The sequence below is a fragment of the Gadus chalcogrammus genome, chromosome 20, assembly GCF_026213295.1.
Source record: "Gadus chalcogrammus isolate NIFS_2021 chromosome 20, NIFS_Gcha_1.0, whole genome shotgun sequence".
Taxonomy (NCBI): Eukaryota; Metazoa; Chordata; class Actinopteri; order Gadiformes; family Gadidae; genus Gadus; species Gadus chalcogrammus.
Genome location: NC_079431.1, coordinates 5,665,921 through 5,687,399, shown reverse-complemented (window position 1 = coordinate 5,687,399; position 21,479 = coordinate 5,665,921). Strand labels below are relative to the sequence as shown.

At 46.3% G+C, this 21,479-nt stretch overlaps 1 protein-coding gene across 1 annotated transcript in view; it reads left to right on the top strand.

Moving 5' to 3' along the window:
• nalcn (sodium leak channel, non-selective) overlaps window positions 1–21,479 on the top strand; it is a 70,224-nt gene that overhangs the window by 13,875 nt on the left and 34,870 nt on the right. Inside the window, exons 12-15 of the mRNA XM_056580279.1 lie at window positions 2,766–2,852; window positions 15,681–15,812; window positions 17,061–17,228; window positions 19,508–19,699. Of these exons, the coding sequence (XP_056436254.1) occupies window positions 2,766–2,852; window positions 15,681–15,812; window positions 17,061–17,228; window positions 19,508–19,699 (579 nt within the window). The remainder of the gene's footprint in view (window positions 1–2,765; window positions 2,853–15,680; window positions 15,813–17,060; window positions 17,229–19,507; window positions 19,700–21,479) is intronic.

The window sequence follows — 21,479 nt, the reverse complement described above, 5'->3', positions numbered from 1 at the left end:
TTTGAAGATTACACAAACTTAATAACAGCGCTGTTGCTTTTAATGTAACAAAATACAAGTACTGGAGAAAAGTAGGGATGCACTGATATGAAAAATTTGACCGATACCGTTATCCGATATTAAAATTGCTGTTACGGCCGATAACCGATATTTACCGATATTGATATTGGTATAAAAACAAGTTTCTATGATGATTTTGTATACTGAAGAACATGTAAACACTGTGAATATGAAAAAGTTATTTCTTTCTTTATTTACCAAAACTTCGAAATACATTGTTTCTTCAACAAGTTAGAGGGCATCCATAAAAAAACACAAGTTACTAACAGTGTTAGTTTTAGGCTACTTTTACAACTTGCATCTATGAAAAAGAAATAAATCACAATAACGATCACAAATCAAAATATCTTGACAAGGTTTTATAACTTAAATCAAATTTGCCAACATTCATGAAACCAGACACTTGTCTAATAAATTACAAAAAGTGTTTTAAGTTTAAGTCAATTTCAACTCAAATCTGTGAAATAGGCTAAATCAAATATATCAAGGGAGGTTGGTTGTAGTCTTTTCACTCGGTTCTAGCCCTACTGTTGATCCGGAGAACCGAGCGAAAAGACTACAACCAAATATAAACATATCCGGTTCCGGTTCCGGTTCCGGTTTCAATGGGATTACGGAACGCCAAATAAAACACAACAGAAACTGTATTTCGCTACGATAATGTATATAATGATTTGACACGCACATCCTCCGCGCATTACTTCGGCTTTGCAAGTACTGCATGTTACAATTCGAGTACCTTAATTTGAGACCGTAAAAAACATCCAAACCGCCGACATTGATTCTTTTCGGTTAAAGGCACCCAGTGCAACTTTATGTAAACATTCAATGAAAAATAAACATTCAATTTCTAGTCTTTTTTACACGTAGTAAGTTTCAATAACTCCATACCATTACATATCGACATTCAAGGAGCAAAGATGAGACGTCGTTGTGTGGTGAGAACTGATAGAAAATCGTAAACAACAACAATCGCCGGTGGGGAGAAGCCATTTTTCCATTGACTGGAAGCCTGTTTTATTTATTGTAGGTTACAAATAATAAATAAAATGGCGGCATTGTTGTTGTTATCGATTTTGTATCAGTTCTCACCACACAACCGATGTCTCATCTTTGCTGCTTAAATGTCGGTATGTAATGGTATGGAGTTATTGAAACTTACTACGTGTAAAAAAGACTAGAAATTGAATGTTTATTTTTAAGCCTCGAAAGTTGCACTGGGTGCCTTTAAGGTGACAAACTGCCTCTCCGTGCGTCTCTGGCTGCGTCATTGACAATGTCACATGACCAAACAAGCTGCGCATGGGCAAAAAACACACACAACGGCAACTAGACTAGGAAATAAATATCGGCTGTTAATATCGGACCAGTTTTACTTATCGGGCCAATGCCGATATGTTAAAAAATGACTAACATCGGCCGATAAGGATATCACTGCCGATGTATCGTGCATCCCTAGAGAAAAGTCTAATACATGCATAATCAGAAGAATTGTGTTTAGATAAATATTAGGACAGAATAGCACCAAGAGATTAGGCAAATCCAAGCCAGGGCACTCTCTTTCAAACAAAAGGTATTTTATTTTCTTTTGTGTGAACCACAATGCCACTCGTTGCTAGGTGTTATGACATTGTTAGGGGGGAGATATATTTGAATGCGTAGAAATCCTCAGCATTTATTCAGAGCAACAAACCAGATCTGTACAGACCCATTGAAAACCATGCACAATGGCCTTCACTAATTCCTGGCTATTCCGCTTGTGCACATGTTGCCAGGCTACTGGTTTCCTGTTGAACGGTCAGTCATTGTCACTGCTTGGCTAAGCCCTGTACCATCGTGAATTTCGTGATCTAACCACTGAGGGCTGTATTGTATGTCAGCAAGGCCACATGTCCGGTATTTGCCCTTGAGACGAGGGTTGAAGGTCGTTCTTGGTGGTTTCCTAACAGAGAAATGGGCGGTGTCAGCCCTGACAGTGGATAAGGAACCACCTTCATGTACTGTCACCGTCTGATGTATGTGTGTCTGAAAAGGGATGAGCAGTTTGTGAAGTGGTGAGTGATGACTGGTTGATGGCAGGTTGCCGGTTGGGTGGTGCGCTTTAGATCATTGACCGCTTTATTGTTTTGTTAAACTCTTCTAGACCCTCAGGCCTATTTATTCAGAATATATGAAACTGTGTTTGTATGTGTGTGTGTTTGGGTGTTTGGGTGTTTGGGTGGGTGGGTGGGTGTGTGTGTGTGTGTGTGTGTGTGTGTGTGTGTGTGTGTGTGTGTGTGTGTGTGTGTGTGTCCTGGACAAACAAATGGGATGCCCTGGGGCCCTTTTTCATGGGCCCCAGATGTCTCATGAAGATGTGGCTGCAGGGTGTGTTAGTAATGTCCGCCACCTTTGATATTTTGGTTTACTAGTGTTTGTGTGTGTTTGCATGTGTGTGTGTGTATGTTTGTGCTTTATCTTTGCGTCTGTGCTTGTGTATGTATAATATGTGGAGGGACTATCTTTGTTTGTTTATGTCGGAAGTAGGGGTCTGTGTATGTGCGTGTTTGTGCATGTGTGTGGTGTGTGTGTGTGTGTGTGTGTGTGTGTGTGTGTGTGTGTGTGTGTGTGTGTGTGTGTGTGTGTGTGTGTGTGTGTGTGTGTGTGTGTGTGTGTGTGTGTGTGTGTGTGTGCATGGTGTCTCATTCCCTGTCCTTGTGTCACAGATGTTCCATGAAGATTCTGCTGGGGGATGGCAGCTCGTTGCTGTGGACGTCAACAAACCACATGGGCGAGCTCCCGCGTGCCTTCAGGTAACACGCACCAGAAATAACACAAGGCTGTTGCCCCTGACACATACACACACACACACACACACACACACACACACACACACACACACACACACACACACACACACACACACACACACACACACACACACACACACACACACACACACACGTACTCTCACACGCTCGCACGCACGCAAACACATACACACACACATACACACAACCTAATAAACAAACACAATATTGATGGAGAATAAACATCGGGACATTGTGGTTGAAGCAGTGTTAATAATTGAATCTGATTCTGAATCTCATTGTTGTGAGAGAAAAATTGTTAATGTTGATGGGAAATTAAAAGGCAAGAGTCTCTTCTCAGTTCAAAGTTAGATCAACTGCAAAGCTGAGCTGTGCATGACTTGCCTTTTCAGTGTCTCACTTGATGAGCTTTTTTTGTCAGTCCTTTTTAATTTGATTTCTTTGTATTTGTCACAAATCCCTGAAACTCAAATCTGTCACACACACACACACAGCCACACAATCACTCATATCACAGTACACGCACACGTACACGCACACACACAAAAACACACACACACACACACACACACACACACACACACACACACACACACACACACACACACACACACACACACACACACACACACACACACACGCACACACAGGGAGTGCCACTCTCCTGCCCTCCGTCCTGGTTTTGCGTGCCGTGTCAGACAAGCGGGCGATGGGATTTTAAATGAGCTGGGAGTCGGCTTTGACGTGCGGGGCTGCTCTAGCGGCGCGGCGCCGTTGACTGATGAGTTTTAAAAGACATCTAAACGATGGATGCCGCTGTCGGCTGGCGGTCGGCACAATGTTAAACGGGCTTCTGGAGATAAGGCTGCGGGCGGTGAGACGCGCGTACAGCTGTCCCACTGTTGATACCGCCGCCGCCGCGCGCTAGAAAGGGCTTGCATCAGGGGCCCACTGTGAGGGACTGCCTACTGTGCCTACACCCCAGGAGGAGAGGTGCGGTCGGGGGAGGAGAGGTTGGGGAGGAGAGGTGCAGTGGGGGTAGGAGGTAGAGGGAGGTGCGGTGGGGGGAGGAGGTAGAGGGAGGTGCGGTGGGGGGAGGAGGGAGAGGGAGGTGCGGTGGGGGGAGGAGGTAGAGGGAGGTGCGGTGGGGGGAGGAGGGAGAGGGAGGTGCGGTGGGGGGAGGAGGTAGAGGGAGGTGCGGTGGGGGGAGGAGGGAGAGGGAGGTGCGGTGGGGGGAGGAGGGAGAGGGAGGTGCGGTGGGGGGAGGAGGGAGAGGGAGGTGCGGTGGGGGGAGGAGGTAGAGGGAGGTGCGGTGGGGGGAGGAGGGAGAGGGAGGTGCGGTGGGGGGAGGAGGTAGAGGGAGGTGCGGTGGGGGGAGGAGGGAGAGGGAGGTGCGGTGGGGGGAGGAGGGAGAGGGAGGTGCGGTGGGGGGAGGAGGGAGAGGGAGGTGCGGTGGGGGTAGGAGGTAGAGGGAGGTGCAGTGGGGGGAGGAGAGGTGGAGGGAGGTGCGGTGGGGGTAGGAGGTAGAGGGAGGTGCGGTGGGGGTAGGAGGTAGAGGGAGGTGCGGTGGGGGTAGGAGGTAGAGGGAGGTGCGGTGGGGGTAGGAGGTAGAGGGAGGTGCGGTGAAGGGGAGTGGTGGGGGGGTCTCCCTGCAAAATACAGTGTTGTTCCCAAACAAAGTTTCAAGGCGTTGCATGTAAAAAGGCCTTCACACATGCTGGGTTTCCACTAATGCAAACACACACTGGCACACAGACACACTCACAGAAAACACCCCCTGCCTTCATCCACTATCGAGATTGAAAATAGAAGAGCACAGCAACCGGAAAAAAGTGAAATGAAGACAGTAGATGGATATAGAGCGGAAAATAGTTGCACAGATGCTGTTTCATACACCCAGACCCGACAGGTGCACAGTGAGGTGCGTTTGTTTGGAGGAGTGGAGGGAGGGGGGGGTTATTCAGCCGTCCCAGTTTAGCGGCGTGCACGCCCCCTAGAGACTCGTCAACCGGGGGGTGGTTGGGAGAGGGTATCCAGACAGGGGCATAACCCGAGGGGTAAACACGACCGACTTCCTCCCTAGAGTGTGGCTCCATCTCTCCATCACTCCATCACACGCCCTCCGGGAAGGAAAACTCAAATGCAGTGCACGTCCCCATCGCGGATCCGTTAGGCCACAGGGTACCACACAGCGCCACATCTCAAACCGTAGTCTGGGCCGTTTAAGGGCCGTTTGGTCGCCTGCGGTTGCCAGGCGACCAAAATAATAAGCTGAGTAAATAGAGACGGATGTAGGCTTTTTAAACAATTCCCGAATCTTATTTCGATGAATAGTGGCCCCCTGAATAAGACCTCTTTTATTGGAGTACTGTTGAATGTTAATGTTTAATGTGACCATACTATAACCATCGGTGGTAAGTAGAAGTTGTGTCAGGTTCTTTGTAACAGTGCAATGTCTGAGAGTGTAGCAGTGCGTGCACTTGTTGATATGTGATTGGGGACTTCAGGGCTGTACATCGTCGGATCAATACATAAGGCAGTGATGGGTTTTTTGCTATAAGACTATTTTAAACCTGAACAATGATTCTCATGATCACAGCGAATGTGTTTGGTGGGGGTGGGGAGTGGGTTGGGCCCATTATCAATACATTCAAAGCACACAGCTTATCGATTCAACAGTTTATCATATCGCGCATTGACATTTTCTTTCAGCCCCCGACCAAATTAATATCCCAATTTAAAAAGCCTTGCTATTGATCATCTGCCACATCCGTAGCGCGTTGAATCAGACATGCAATTATTCCAACTTAAATATCTCCTCTATTCTTGTGTGTGTGTGTGTGTGTGTGTGTGTGTGTGTGTGTGTGTGTGTGGGTGTGTGTGTTGGTGTGTGCCTTGACAGCCGTCATCTTCTTGCCTCTTGCACATCATTCTTTGACAGAGGCAGTAATCGTTTCCTCCAATAATAGTCGGTCACTCAGTGGTCAGCCCTTCTCCTTAACTCCCATTGACTTGTGGCCGGCCCAGGTGCAGCTCCAACGGTCAGCTTTGTTTTTATAGATATAAATTGAAGACATACTGTGAGTTATTTCCTCCCACTGCCAAGGTCAGGAATTGCTGGGACAGGATTGAGACTGGCATGAAAGTGCACCCATTAGTATAGATTAGAGTGTGTGTCTGTGCGTGTGCGTGTGCGTCCTTGTGTGTGAGTGTGATTTGTATCGTGTCATACTTTATTTGAACTGCTCTCATTGGTAAGTGCCTGAAACAATCCAACTCTTCATAATTATGATGGGGAATTCATTCAGACCCGTGCAGTGCCCTTTCAAAACGGGCCTGTTCAGACCGGCTGGTTGCTCTGCCTCACGTATGGCTGCTTGCAGCTTTCTGGAGAGCCACTCCTCAAAAACAACTGCACCTCCTTGAGCGATACACCCGCTCAGTCTGAGATCGATGAGATATACGGCCGTTGAAAGTTATCAAAGGGCAGTCAGAAATGCATACATACATTCAGCGACTCCTCTAATTCTAGTTAGATGACTGAATGCCTACACCCAATTAATACCGGGCATCACCTTACCCCGTCCTATAGAAGGAACAGGGCGAGGCGGCAAACCCAGAGCAGACAGGCATAGGGAAGCCAGGCAGACCGACAGGTGGTGTACCTCCAGATTGGATGGCCATTTCTGCATGTGTTTGTGTTTGTGTGTGTCTGTGTCTGTGTCTGTGTGTGTGTGTGTGTGTGTGTGTGTGTGTGTGTGTGTGTGTGTGTGTGTGTGTGTGTGTGTGTGTGTGTGTGTGTGTTTTGAGGAGGAGGGTGGAGGAGGGGAGGCAGTAAATTGGGAGGTTTGGTTCTGCTCTGCCAGCCTCGGGAGTAATTGGCCATCAGATGATTAAAATGTTTCAGGGGCTGGCAGGTGCGGGAGCTCCACTCAGACAGGCTTGCCTCCACCGCTACTTCTGTTGCTCCCCCCCCACCCCCCCTCACACACACACCATAGCTGTCCACTCGACTCTTCATTCAGCCACAGGTCTGTCTTCACCCCAGCAACACAGTAGTGCGTTATTAAGTAAGTCCCCTGTGGTGTCTGCCTGCTGGTCTGTCTGGCCGTCCCGACGCTGCCTCTGCATATTCTTTCGTTTCATGCGTGCATCTATCCTCTCTCTGTGCGTCTCCGGTGGTGACGTCCGTCCGTCTGTCTGGTGTCTTGTCTGCCCCGGCGTGGGTTCAGTTTCTCTGGCTCGGTCATCCGTTAGCTCTGTCTATGTCCAGTGGGCTGCAGCGGGTTGAGAACACAAAATTGATTAGCCACCTGCTCTTCTTGGAGACAGAGTGGAAACGGCACCTCCCCTCCTCTCCACGGTCAGCCCCCGTGCCCCTCATGAGGAACCAAAATAGCCCCTCGTAGCATAGGTCCTGTTCTCCACTGTTGGTCTAACAGTGGAGTAATGAACTACTTAACTCTTTAAAGGTGCTGTCGGTAAGATTCGAGGGTTGTTAAGAGAAAGAGAGCAGAAACGAGCAGGAGAGGGTAATGTTTACCAATTTACCAGCCCCGAAAATGTCCCCTTTCACTCTGCTCCCTCTCTCCCTATACTTTTATCTGCCGTTTAGAAGTAGCACATTTCAAGCACCTGTGTTTGACCAGCAGAATGGATTCCCAGAGCCAATCACTGCCCTGATTGATCAGAAACGAGCTGGGAGGGGTGTGTACCCATTAAGGCTCAGTCCTTACGACAGCGACCCTTGTTTGATTCCTGCCCGTGGTCATTTGCTTCCTGCCCTCCCCTCTCTCGCCCTTTCCTTCCTGTCTAACTGTCACTGTATATGTCATGAAGAAAGCATAAAGATAAATGAAAAATACATATTAAAAAAGCTGGCAGCAGTCTAAAATCAAAATGGACTCACACAGAGACAGGCGCAGTCAACTCAAAACGAATATTCTCAAAGTGCATTTCACCCACTAATAGCTGCTGGATTGCTATAATGCCATTACTGACAAATTCCACTCAAATAATAGCTTGTCAACCTTTCCAGGCACCTTTTAAGATGTTAATTAAATTAATAATAATTTATATTTTAGTCGCCTTTTTGGGGAATTTACTTTTTTCTTTGTCTACTCTTGTCATGGGTTCACCGCAAAAACGACAGATTTTGAGTCGTAGTTTTTCTTTCGATTTCCCCATAGCTCTTCTGGTCGCTCTATAGACCCGCAGAGGTTAATGAGACTTCCTGTATCTGTTCCCACATGCATGGTCTCCTAATTAGCCCCTGGTGTGTCGCTTTACCATAATTACAACTCAGATTGCAAAACTGATTTGCTACCTGCAAAGACCTTTGCTTGTCAATTCATTTAGGGAGTGTCCTCTGAAGACTACAAAATATGAGTGGCTGATCCGAAAGAAAGTTTTTATTTAGGAACGCAAAGGTACGCTGATCCTATTAAGAAACTCAACCCCACACCCCCCACCGCCACAAGCCACCCCTCCAAACTAAAATAAATACAATTAACACTAGTTTTCTTCTAATCAGTCAAAGGCTTGTGAAAATCAGCTATGCGGAGGAGGGAGAGTGAGATGGATGGAGAGACTGTGATCAAAAGAGGCGGAGAGAAACATTACCACAATTCAAAATAATCCTGCATTCGATCAATATAAATCCTAGTGTATACCCCACATACATATTGCATTCATGTAGCATTCTTTATATACATATATAGTGCATTGACTGTATATAATTATAGAGATTTGACTGAGCAGTGTGTCACTACTACCGTCTCCACTCCACTCCACTCCACGCTGACCTCCCTCAACTCTGTGATCCTCCAACCCGGGAGGATCATCCCTGGAGAGGAATAATCTAGGAGCTCACCGGGCAGGTCCTGCAGGCCAAGGGACTGGGGGACCAGGTTCATGACCCCTACCCACCCCTCTGCCTCATCTCCTCTTGGATGGAGGATGTTTATAACCCCTCGACCCATAACACTTACATCCTGCCCTCGTACGCTGCCCTCTGCGACACGTCTCGCTAGCCCGATGCTAATGAGCATTTCGCACATCGTGTACATGCTCGCACATCCACGGGGCAGTCACACACGCACCCACGCACGCACACACGCACGCACCCTCGCACACACACGTATCCACACAGAGGGGGCGTTGGGTTTAAGGTCAGTCTTTTTGGGTATGGAGGGTTTGAAAAACAAGGAAGTACCGGTACAGTAGAAAGAAAGACGGAGAGTAGAAGAAGGCACGATACTATGATGTAAGTGTTGGCTTCTGACTTAAGGCGTTTGGGTATTTGACACAATAGCATTGATTTATTCCCTCGTTTTCATAGTGATACTTGAGCCGGGTGGTTTATTCTACCGCATCAGCTTTGCACTGACAAAGCAATGAAGCCTGCAGATAAAAACATAACCACAAACAAACAAAAAAAAACACATTGTGGTAGGTTGGGAAATCCTGTGGCACAGGCCGCGAGACCAAAACTGTTCCAACACAGGTATTGCCATGGCCAGCATTTGCTATTGTGACATTGTGAGAATTATATTGAACCCAAAAACGCTGCTATCTCTAAAGGTACAGACCTATCCAAACAGACAGCCAGAGGCAGAGGTGTCAGAGAGAGAGAGAGGGAGAGAGACTATCGTCAGTGGCTTTAGGGATGTCTGGAGGCAGCAGAGCGGGTCAGGTTTTATTATGAAAGCGTTTCCCAGCAGAAGGTGTGAGTCAGCCATCTCCAGTCAGAACGTAGACTGAGCCCTGGGAGTCCAACCTTGCCCCCCCCCCCCCCCCTCAGGACCCACACCCCCACACAGTGGTGATGGGAGAGTTAGCTGTAGATTCACTTTCTTATGAACTCCTTACCCCTGATATTAGCTTGATGCTAATATTAGAAAGGACTAAGGAGGCCATGGCATTTTTTTATTAAATTGACAATTCCCCAGTCGTTACCTACAGCCCTGGAATAATGTAGCATGGCAATAGAGAATGTAATATAAATGTTAATTTCCTCATAACTGATAATTATATAGGTTTTTAGTGTGTCTCAAATTATTGTCTGGATGAGGACATTTTTTTGTTTCGTCATTTTGTCGCACAAAATATCTCTTGTAATATCTTCGAAATAATCATCAATTATTTATGTTTTCTTCAAAATAATTATGTCACCCAGTAGTTTTTAATTACATCAACTCAGAATTGGGAAGACCTTCTTCTCTGAAAGTCTCTAAAGGTCTCATCTCATTTTAATGATTACAAGACCTAATGGCAGCCTGCGGGAACATCAAATGAGCATAGAGGACCTTCAAGTGGAGACATCTGCTACCTTCTCCCTTTAGCACACCTTCTTTGGCTTTGAGTAACACTGTGGGCCAATTCTAATAGTTAAGTTAACTCTCTGCAACATTAACTGAGTGCATATTATGCAACTTATGTAATCGTGAGGCTGTATTATGCACCATTTTTATTTTTTGGATATTATACAATTGTCCTACCTATAATTGTTACGTCGTATCTCTCACGACCAGCGCTGGCGGGGCACCAGGAACAAAAGCGATAGGATCCAAACGCAGACAAGTGCTCGGGAAATATAGAAACTCAAACATCTCTGTCCCCCGAACTTGCAGGAAACACTAACAACTAGAGAACCACAAGGACATAAGGGACATGGAAAATATGAAGAGCCGATCAGGGCTACAAAGGAGGTGAGTAAGGGGAACGGTCTAAGGAAATGGTGGAGAATGGAAACTAAACAACACAAATAATACTGAGTCAGACATGACATTATTGACGCTTTCCAAAATTATGTTTTTATCTGATCAGATCCTATTTTCAGACGCGTGACTATTTCCTCTCGGCCAATCTGCAAAGTAAACTAACAAGATAAGTCAACTGAGAACTTCAGCGGAAATCTGTAATCCTACACGTTTCCTCAGAATCTTGGTAAACAAGATGGGGAAAGCCAAAACGGGAGACACAAAAACAGTAGCAGAAGTTAGTGTCTGAACATAGCTCAGTCTGTTGGTGACAGTTCCTGTGTGAAAACTTGCAAGTTGGCGAGTCTTGCCAAGTATATGGTATCCATTGCTAGGCATGTCCTGATGTACCACTCCTATCTCCGGTGCCAGCAGAATGAGCATTTGTCCTCCTTGGCATCCTTCTGGGGAGAACAGAAGGAGGATGCAATCATGGCTATGTATGTCTCCCCCCCCCCCCCCCCTCTCTCTTAGTATAACTAGATTTGGTAACAGGTTGCAGATAATCACACAGGATGAAATGATCAAAATGTATCATATTGGTACAGATGGATTTATTTCAACATCTCATGGAGCTCTTCACCAATCCAATGTGTTATTTAGCACCCTTAAAGGACATGCTAGGCCTGTCTCAGACTAAGTTGTTTGTTATTCGACAATAACAAATCAATCCTGACCATTATTTGTCTACAGTCATAAACTAATTAACTATTAGGGATGCAAGAAATACCCCAAAACTGTGATCAGATAGGCTTACTCGCTTCTTATTTGGTACTTAAAGAACAACAAAAACATTTTGCGTTGTAATAGTAGTTGTTAAATGTATTCTATGCATTTTACAGATATAACTGCTTTCTAATGTTGTACAGCAACAGAGTAGACTTCTTACCTGCTTTTTTATTGTAACAATTATCAGGGGCATTTTGCATCGTGAGAAGTTTTCAGTTTAATTGCGCTTTAGCTGGGCTGCTGTTTAGGGCAGGATACTTTGTAGTTCTCCTATTGTGTATAAACAATGGCTGTATGGAGAGCATTGCTGCTTGGAAGCCCCATCTTCTCAGCAGGCACACAACGCTAGACACACAGGAACCCTTACCGTTGATCACGTCTTTAGTCCCCCTCGTCAGATCGTTGTTATTAGGAGAACCAATATTCGTTCAACATCCACATTCATTGTTCCTTAAAAATAACACTTTGAAACTACATGAGCTGCTATTGAGATCCTTCATTCTTCAATTACACAACCACACTGAAGCACTTTCCTGCTTTGCATTTCACTTTCGGTCTTGATTCAGGACGTTGCTGGTTGGCGGTCATTGTAAAACTTAGCAAATCCGGTGAAACTACCGGTTAAGGTCGCCGAACAAAGCTATTTCAGTTTTAAAGCGATGACACCTGGCGAGACTCTATCAAAACCATGACGGCATGCGCTTTTCATAAGAAACTTTAAAAAAAGCAACTACTCGACTCACACAAACTTTAGTCAGCTAAAAGACAAGTGACTCGTCAACTATGAGGGACCACTTAGTTACTACCTTATGCAACCTTGGATTGACATTTTAAGATGTGCTCTGAAAGCAACGCAGTGTGTTACCATCTTGTTATAGGCCTGCAAGGTACATTTGCTGCGATAAAAAGATTTTTGTTAGGCCTATTTAATGTGTCCAATATAATATTTTATTAAGGGTGAATTATAGCAGGGGTCCGTATGTTTCTACGCCTCAGGATGCATTAATTCTTCATTGAATACAGATTTTATATACGTGTCATCAATGAGCAGCTGGAGGCTATGATCTTGCACAACGATGCATACAGGAAGGCTGCTGATATTGGAGTTGAACCACGAACCTTTAGGATGGCAGTCAAGTACACTCAAACCACTAGAGTAGACTATCCTCTAGCATAAGTGACCAGGGCATACAACATGTCTGGGTCACCAGAGAATCATGTGTTTAACATGACATGAACGTATCGTGCTTGTTAATACATCCGGGGGCGGTTTGCCTCCTGCTTAAAGATAGAAAGATGCCAGCATCATTTGGATGCCTTCCAGGCCTAGAACCAACCCACACGCCGCACGCTGTTTGTGGCTCCTGGTGTCAATGTGTGACACCCCAACATCTGTGTATGTGTGTGCGTGGGTCTGTGTGTGTCTCGGTGTACGTGCGTGCTTGTGACTCTGTGCATATGTAGTCGAGCACCTGGCGTATCAAAGGCCCAGCCAAAGGCAGGACTAATATGCTGCATCCATCATGCAAGAGGAGAAGGTTTTTTCAAAGAAACATCAAACGACCGAGGTGCGCCATCTTGTCCGCCATTGCGCTGTTAAATGGATTTTGACATCCGCCCATACACCGTGCGTCGGTGCCCTCGAAATCAACTAGGCCACCTCACCTCAGGAGTTGTCTGACTGCATTATCCGGTGAAGTGCGCATCACCTTAAGTCCTTTGCAGTGTAGTAGGTGAGATATAGAGGGGGGTTGTTTGTTTGTTTTTGTTTACCCCAGGCTATTTCTGGATGTTGTGGTTCTATGTTAGGAAATAGTTTTCTTGGGTTGCAGTTTTGTGAGGCGTTCAATGCTTTTTAGTGCTATAGTCCTCAAGAGAGTATGGGGAATAAACGGTAGGGTTTCTTCACAGTCTTTAGAGGCTGATCAAATAGGATGTAAATAAAGGTGTTGTCCAGGGAGAAAGCGGCATTCTCAGAATCTGAATGCATTTCCTTTGGGAGATGGTTGCTCGATGTCAGGTATTTGATTGGTGTAGTCGGAAATGGGCCATTTCGTTGTGTATTCATATTTTAAGATGTTGACCCGTGGGGCACAGTCGTGGCACGCACGCAAACGCACACACACACACACACACACACACACACACACACACACACACACACACACACACACACACACACACACACACACACACACACACACACACACACACGTTCTGACTACTTGCGGTTTTTCCTAGTTTTCTTTACTTATCCCTCTGCCCCTCTTTCTTATGTACATAGACACAGTATCACAAAACTCCTTTCAGCCGTAACACCCATGGGAGGGAAGCGTCTGGTAGCTGAAAATGTCAAACTGCTTTGTCACATCCAATGTCACTCACAAGCTCCAGAGTCCATAACCAGTCTGTGTGTGTGTGGCGCGCGTGTGTGCGCGTGCGTGTGTGTGTGTGTGTGTGTGTTTGCGCATACATTAAGCCAAGCTATAAAAAACGTGGCAGACTCTAAGGCCTTTGAGATGATGGTCACTGTTCCTGTTTATCCTCTGCAGAACAGCCTTCTGAGTTCCCTCTCTTCTCTTCTCTCTCTCTCTTTCTCTCTCTCTCTCTCTCTCTCTCTCTCTCTCTCTCTCTCTCTCTCTCTCTCTCTCTCTCTCTCTCTCTCTCTCTCTCTCTCTCTCTCTCTCTCTCTCTCTCTCTCTCTCTCTCTCTCTCTCTCTCCTTTTTATCCCTCACTGACTGTTCCATGAATCCCCTAAAGGTGCACAGTTATCGTCATTTAAATTTAGCTTAAACTTTAATTGGTGCAGTGTTAGAAGGTAGAACGGATCGACTGAGCGAGGCTCGTAACAGCGGCTATCACTTTGAGCATTTCAACGCCTTGCTGTTTTTTTTGGTCTTGTCTTTACCTTAGATATGAGCAATCCTCCTACCCCCATCAAACTTACACTTGTCCATTTGAATGTGAGGGAGATCCTTCCCACGCACAAGCTGTTCCCTCAAACATCCTGAAGACATGAATGATGGTGAAAACATTCGCAATATGGTTACTCCACTTTTAATTTCCCCCTTGCATTTTATCATCTGATATTCAAAACCTGGCATGTAAAATGTTTGATACATGAATTGTAGATCAAATTAACGTGACAAGAATTATCTAAATCACGTTTATTTTCTGTTCTCTGTCCTGGATTGTGTTTGTGGTTTGCTTTTATGGGGACGCCTCCCAATTTGTCCCACAGTTGCGCATGCACCTCTGTTTTGTTTTCGGACGTTCAATACCATTGTGGGGCTCTAGGGAAATAACATAGGTTTATTTCCGCTCCTTTCTTTCCTGCTTTGATTCAGGATGTCTGAATATACACTGATTCTGCCGTCCTGGATGGCGGTTGCAGCTACTAACCAATGAAAGCGCTCTGATTGCTTTTCATTCCCTGTAGTTTAGCCGACAGCTCTCCCCTGTCTGTTGTCACATACAATAAGAGACTGCCTATCCGGAGGCTTTCATACCACAATATACACACAAAAACACACACGCACGCACACACACGCGCACTCACGCACGCACACGCACACTCACGCACGCACACTTAAACACATTCAATTCAACTGAATTTATTAAACTATGTGTCTAACCCTCCACCCGCCTCCCTCTCTGTCTCCATCTCTCTGTTTCCATCATTAAAAATGACTATGTGCATACTGATTCTTCAAGGTGTAACCCTGGTCATGTTTTTGCTTGATTGTTTGCAACGTAGCCTAAGGCTCCTTTAATCTTGTTAGTTTAGTTTGTAATACACTCACTAACCCACCTTGAGCAAATTAAAAAGCAGATAGGAAATTGAATTTGTCACCCTAAGAGGGGGTAAACTATAGTGAACTCAAACACAGCTTCAAGCCAACCGTGGGTCCTGATTTCGTCATGGAATCCGGAGAGAAGAAGGGGCTTGATTAATGTACACTCGTCTAGATGGAGAGGGAGCAAAAAATAAATCCCTACAGGGAATGGGGCGACAGAATTCTGCAATCTCACATTTCTCGGTCCTTAACTGCTATTCAGACTCATTCAATCTATCTCAGTGTGGTGTAGTCACTGTGCCTGTTTGATTAACGCCCCTCATTCAGAAAACACACTGCATTGGAAACGTTGATATGGCTTAGTAAAAAAAGAAAGGGCCGAACAAAAGGACCCACAACAAGTATGCAAATGTCAATCCGATCACAATGGTTGTTAATTTGTGATGCCCGCCCACTTCCTCTTTTGCAATGCCGTTGACAATCGACACTGATTCTGATTGGACGGCGCTCCCTGTTTCCACAGCAACTGATGCGCTCCTCCGTGTTCCACATGTTCATCCTGAGCATGGTCGCCGTGGACGTCATCGTTGCCGCTAGCAACTATTACAAAGGCGAGAACCACCGCCGGCACTACGATGAGTTTTACCTGGCAGAGGTGAGTTCTGTGTTGCTGTCACACACTTCCCCCCCCCCCCCATCCCCTCCCCTCCTGTCCCCCCCCCCACACATCCTTCTCCACCACTGCTCCACCTGTCACAACCTCCACTTCAACACTCCACCAGACCACTGGCCTCCACCCACCTGCGTGTTCTATTGGGGGAGTTTTCATACAGCTTTCATAGGGTTTGTGTGTGTGTGTGTGTGTGTGTGTGTGTGTGTGTGTGTGTGTGTGTGTGTGTGTGTGTGTGTGTGTGTGTGTGTGTGTGTGTGTGTGTGTGTGTGTGTGTGTGTGCCTGTGCCTGCACGTGTTGCCCATCAACATGCAGGGGGTGAGAGACAGAGAGAGACAGAGAGACAGAGAGACAAAGATGGCCTAAAGGAGAGCGACAGAGAACCCTCCCTTTATCTCTTTCTATCCGACACCCAAACAGGCACGCAAAAGTAAACATAGTCTGACACACTGTTTAATTGAAACACAAACATCCACACCCACACACACACACACACACCCACGCACACATACACTAGACTTCCCCAGCTGTGCAACTGAAACGTCAATTACGTGTGTACATCGTTCGTGTATATTGTATATCGTTGGGAGGGTTCCGATCTCCTTTTTGCTTCTGACTTCCTCTGCTCGTACATTTGTATTTGTTATCAGTGTGCGAGTGCTAAGCGCCATTAACATCACTTTGCAACATCACTTCACTATGCTATCCTCGTTCATCCTCATTCTGCAGGCTGTATGTTTGCTGCTGGATCCATGTCTGTCTTAAAGTCACAATGTGTACCACTTCAACAAGCTCGTAGCTTAATATTACCTGGACATATCTGTAGTCTGTATGCTAATGGTTGGTGACTTCAATAATTTGACGACAGATAAGAGTCTTTTATTTACATTAAAATCTGCGAAAGTGCCACATTAATGTAGGCGACATCTCGAATGTTTTTAAAATATTTAAAGCTTATTAAGTTGTTAGATGAACTAATCTAATTTGAAGAAGAAAGAGATACACTTTATTAATCTCTGTCGGGAAATTAATTATCTGGATTTGACCTGTCCTTACCTGCTAGGAGCCCTGGGCTGCCTAACAGTCTAGCGCCTGGGAGACACTCCGGTTTAATTAATAACATGAGTATTACTAATACAAAAAAATTAATTCAACATGAATAAGATCGATGATGTGCGCGACAGATGTTTGGACAGTGTTTACGATTTCTTGATGATTCTGGTTCCAACCAGGTGGCCTTCACCGTGCTCTTTGACCTGGAGGCAACGCTGAAGATCTGGTGTCTGGGCTTCACGGGTTACATCAGCTCCTCGCTGCACAAGTTTGAGTCTCTCCTGGTGGTGGGGACCACGCTGCACATCTACCCGTACCTCTATCACTCTCAGTTCACCTATTTCCAGGTATACACACACGCACGCACGCACACACACACGCACGCAAACACACACAGACACCTTCCCACTACGCGCACAACTTCAGTCTGAGCCTAATGTATATAGACATTAAAAATCCACACTTCAAATCATTCCTCCAATGAGCAGATACTGTGGATAATGACTGATGTTATCTTGAAGTGGATTGTGTGAAAATGTATTAATGAGGGCAAACCAATCGTACCACGTGTCTGTGCTGCTGGCAAGCCTGCACAGACGGAATGAAGTGGAAACGTGAATAACAACCAAATATCTCCAATGTTGAAACTTTTAACCGATATAAACGTCTGCCTGAAGGGGCTCTTTGTTGTGGTGCATTTTAATGTTGAGAAGCCGCTCAGCATCAATGCTGGCATAAGCCAGGCGAGTGCATGCATAGTTGGAGCGTCGTGTGCCACCCTTCACTGTTATTTTTAATGGGAGAATTTTACAGGAAGCCGCTAGAAAGCAGCACCTGCTGTTCTCTCGTCCTAATCATTCTCTAAGTGGGGGTAATAATGTGTGATGTTTTCAGTCCTTGGATGATGTGTGTGTGTGTGTGTGTGTGTGTGTGTGTGTGTGTGTGTGTGTGTGTGTGTGTGTGTGTGTGTGTGTGTGTGTGTGTGTGTGTGTGTGTGTGTGTGTGTGTGTGTGTACATGTTAGCGTGCCGTCTGCCTGAATTTACTGGTGTGTATGTTTGCCCATGTGTGTGTGTGTGTCTGTGTGTCTGTGTGTCTGTGTGCATGTGAGCGTGAGTGTGCACGCATGTGTGACGACGGCAGCTGCTGAGAAAGGCAGACAGGATCAGTGCAGTTTGCGTGCGCAAGGCTCATTAAAGACAGATACCTGTTGAGGAGCATCATGCTAATTCCCATAATGCTTTTCATTACGGCAAGGTCAAACCATGACTCCTTTAACTGAGTCAGACCCTATTCTTAGTCAAACCAGTGGTTTCTTATTTAAATTGACATGCAGTAATTGCTACGTATATGTGGCTTCTGTTCCACATGTTTCTATCGCTCTGTTTATGACTGGTGGTGTGGTTTTTGGCTACTGTCTAGTCTCATCGCTACAGAGTCTGTGCCCGTATCTTACGATGTCACAGGGGTTGTTTCACTTATTGTGGGGCGAACTTGGACTTGATTCCATATAGTAATGTCACAATTGCTCATTACGTACATAATATGTAAGTACAGCATAGTATCTTGTTTAAACTGTACAAGACCTTAAATAGTGCTTGTAGTGTATATGTCATGTCGCCTATGCACCACCTTTGGGCCATCTGGCGTCTCTATCGTGAAAGGTCATTGTCTTCCCTTTCCTCTACATTGTGCTCTTAAAGTCCCACCCTCCACAATTACCAGTGTCTGACCTTAACTACTTTCCAAAACACTGTATATACCATTCAGAATCCCTCCACATAACCGAGAACTGCTGGATGTTTTATTTGGCACATTATTCAGACCATGGAAACACACGCTATTGCTATGTCGTCTTAGGTAAAGCTAGTTCTTAGGTAAAAAGGCACACGATACAGGAGAAAACCTGTATTGAAGGCTTGGGGAGTCATGGGGAAAGTGGCCTCCACCACTGTGAAATTGATAGTGGTTATCAGGAGGTGTCAGACGCTGCTGATAGAAGCCTACCCCCCCATCTGTCATTGTGGATTCTTTGCCATTATTGTGTTTTTTTCCTTTTTTCCACTCTCTCTAGGTGATGCTTTAAAGAGCAGTGTTGGTCAGTGGCCCTTATTGTGCTATGGATTCCACTAGTCGGAGATAGCCATCCTTTTGCTTCCGAGTATTAAGGGGGAAAGAATATAACGTAAGCAAAAGGCATGGAGGTGTGGATTGCTGGATCAATAGCCACTTTAGGACTCCCTGATCAAAACCTGGCCAAGATGCTTTGCCTGTAGGGGTGTGCTGTCACCGCATACAATTTGGGTTCAGGACCCCATGACAAAGCTAGGCATTTACTTGGGAATCCATCGACTGGTACCGATCCATACACATTCAGTTGTCATCAATAGCGGATCAATAGGTTACTCCCATGTTTGCTTTTCATATTACGATATTTAATTATAATCACTGTCTCAAAGTGCAGATGCAGCACTAGCCTCTTCCAGTATGTTTCCTATTCAACCCCTTGGCTTTTTATTTTGATAATGAATGTCAGCACAAGGTAGAGGCGCGATTCCCCCGCCATGTTTGACCCCTCAAGGTGTTTAGCTGTAATGACGCTTGGCTTGTGTACCCCACCACTTCAGGTGCTCCGCGTGGTGCGCTTGATAAAGATCTCCCCGGCTCTGGAGGACTTTGTGTACAAGATCTTCGGCCCGGGGAAGAAGCTGGGCAGCCTGGTGGTGTTCACGGCCAGTCTGCTCATCGTCATGTCGGCCATCAGCCTGCAGATGTTCTGCTTCGTGGAGGAGCTGGACCGCTTCACCACCTTCCCAAGGGTGAGGAACCACCACCACCCCCCCCCCCCCCTCCACGACCACCATCTTATTCGCCATCATTACCACCACCACCACCATCATCCCCACCAGCACCAGCACTGCCACCACCATCACCACCACCACCATCATTATCATCAACATCATCATCTTCATCACCACCACCACCAGCACCAGCACCACTACCACCACCACCACCACCACCAGCAACATCTTCACCACCACCGCCATCACCACCACCAACACCATTACCACCACCACGACCACCACCACCATCCCCACCACCAACATATGGGCAACGCGTCACGAGTTAATCATTTCTGAATGCAGGAGCTTGCTGACCTATAACTTAATAAGCGTTTTTTATTAGAAACAGTCCTGTGAATATACTGAAAGACGACCGATCATTTAGTGCGGTGCGACACACACATCACATCCGGGTCGATGACATTATGGGCCGATTAGGTGGGGAAGATTCACAAAAAGTTCGCGGCACAACGATTTTCAGATCTCGCAACAGGGCCCCAAAAAAATTAGGAAGCCCTGGCTTCGCCCTTTTTCCGGACAGAATTAATGATACGTTGCATTTATTTTACAGCGCAACATAAAGCATGCAAGCCAAATGAGTGAGAATGCTAATAGAGAGGGAAGACCAGGGAAACGAATGCAAACATCATAGAAGCCTCTCAACACACACGCGCACGCACACACACACACACACACACACACACACACACACACACACACACACACACACAGACACAGACACAGACACAGACACAGACAGACACACACACACACACACACACATAAGCGACGGGGGGGAGCGCAGATGCTCGTGACGGGGCGTGAATGTGTTGACAGATGCAGAGCCCTCTGCCGCCCCTCCTTTGATTCCTGAGTGCGCTCCTCTCCCTCCCTCTCTCTCATTAGCCGCATCCTTCCACCCGGCTTCTATTTATTTCCCCTCCGCGCCGTTCCTTCACCCCATCATTACACTGCTGCTTCGCCCCGTGGGGACACGGGGGGACTCTCGTAGACAGATGCCACTCGGAGGCTGTTGCGCGCTCCCCCTGCCTCACTCGCACACACTCTGTCTGTTTGTGTGTGCGTGTGAGTTTGTTTGTGTGTGTATGTGTGTCTTTCTGTCTGTCTGTCTGCTGGTCTATGGATCTATATGTCTACCTGGCCATCTCTCTATATCTCTATTTCTCTATCTCTGTCCGTCTATCTGTACCTATGTCTGTCTGTCTCTCTGTCTGTATGTCTGTCTGTCCGTCTGTCTCTGGAAACGTATGTGTTTGGAGCAGATGGATGTATTTGTTTGTGGTGGTGTTTATGGATGTGTGAATGTGGGAGGGTGTGTGTGTATGTGTGTGTGTGTGTGTGTGTGTGTGTGTGTGTGTGTGTGTGTGTGTGTGTGTGTGTGTGTGTGTGTGTGTGTGTGTATGTACATGTGTGTGTATGTGTGTGTGTGTGTGTGTGGGGGTCTCTGTGTGTGGGGGGCAAATTGTCGGGTGTGGAAGATGGGCTTGGAGGGTGGGGTTGTTTCTGGCTGGAGGGAGAGAGAGATGCAGAGAGAACTCAGGCTGTCCATCTATGATTCCTGGGGCCACAGAGTGGGGTCTGGCCACGGCACACACCTTCATCTGACCTCCAGTCACAGAGTAGGCGACAGCCACATTGGACAAAACAAATGGAAAATAGAAAGTATCTCTCTTTCCTTTCCTCTTCTCTGCTGTCACTTTCTTCTAACCCCTTTCTGAACAGCAAGGACAAGGTG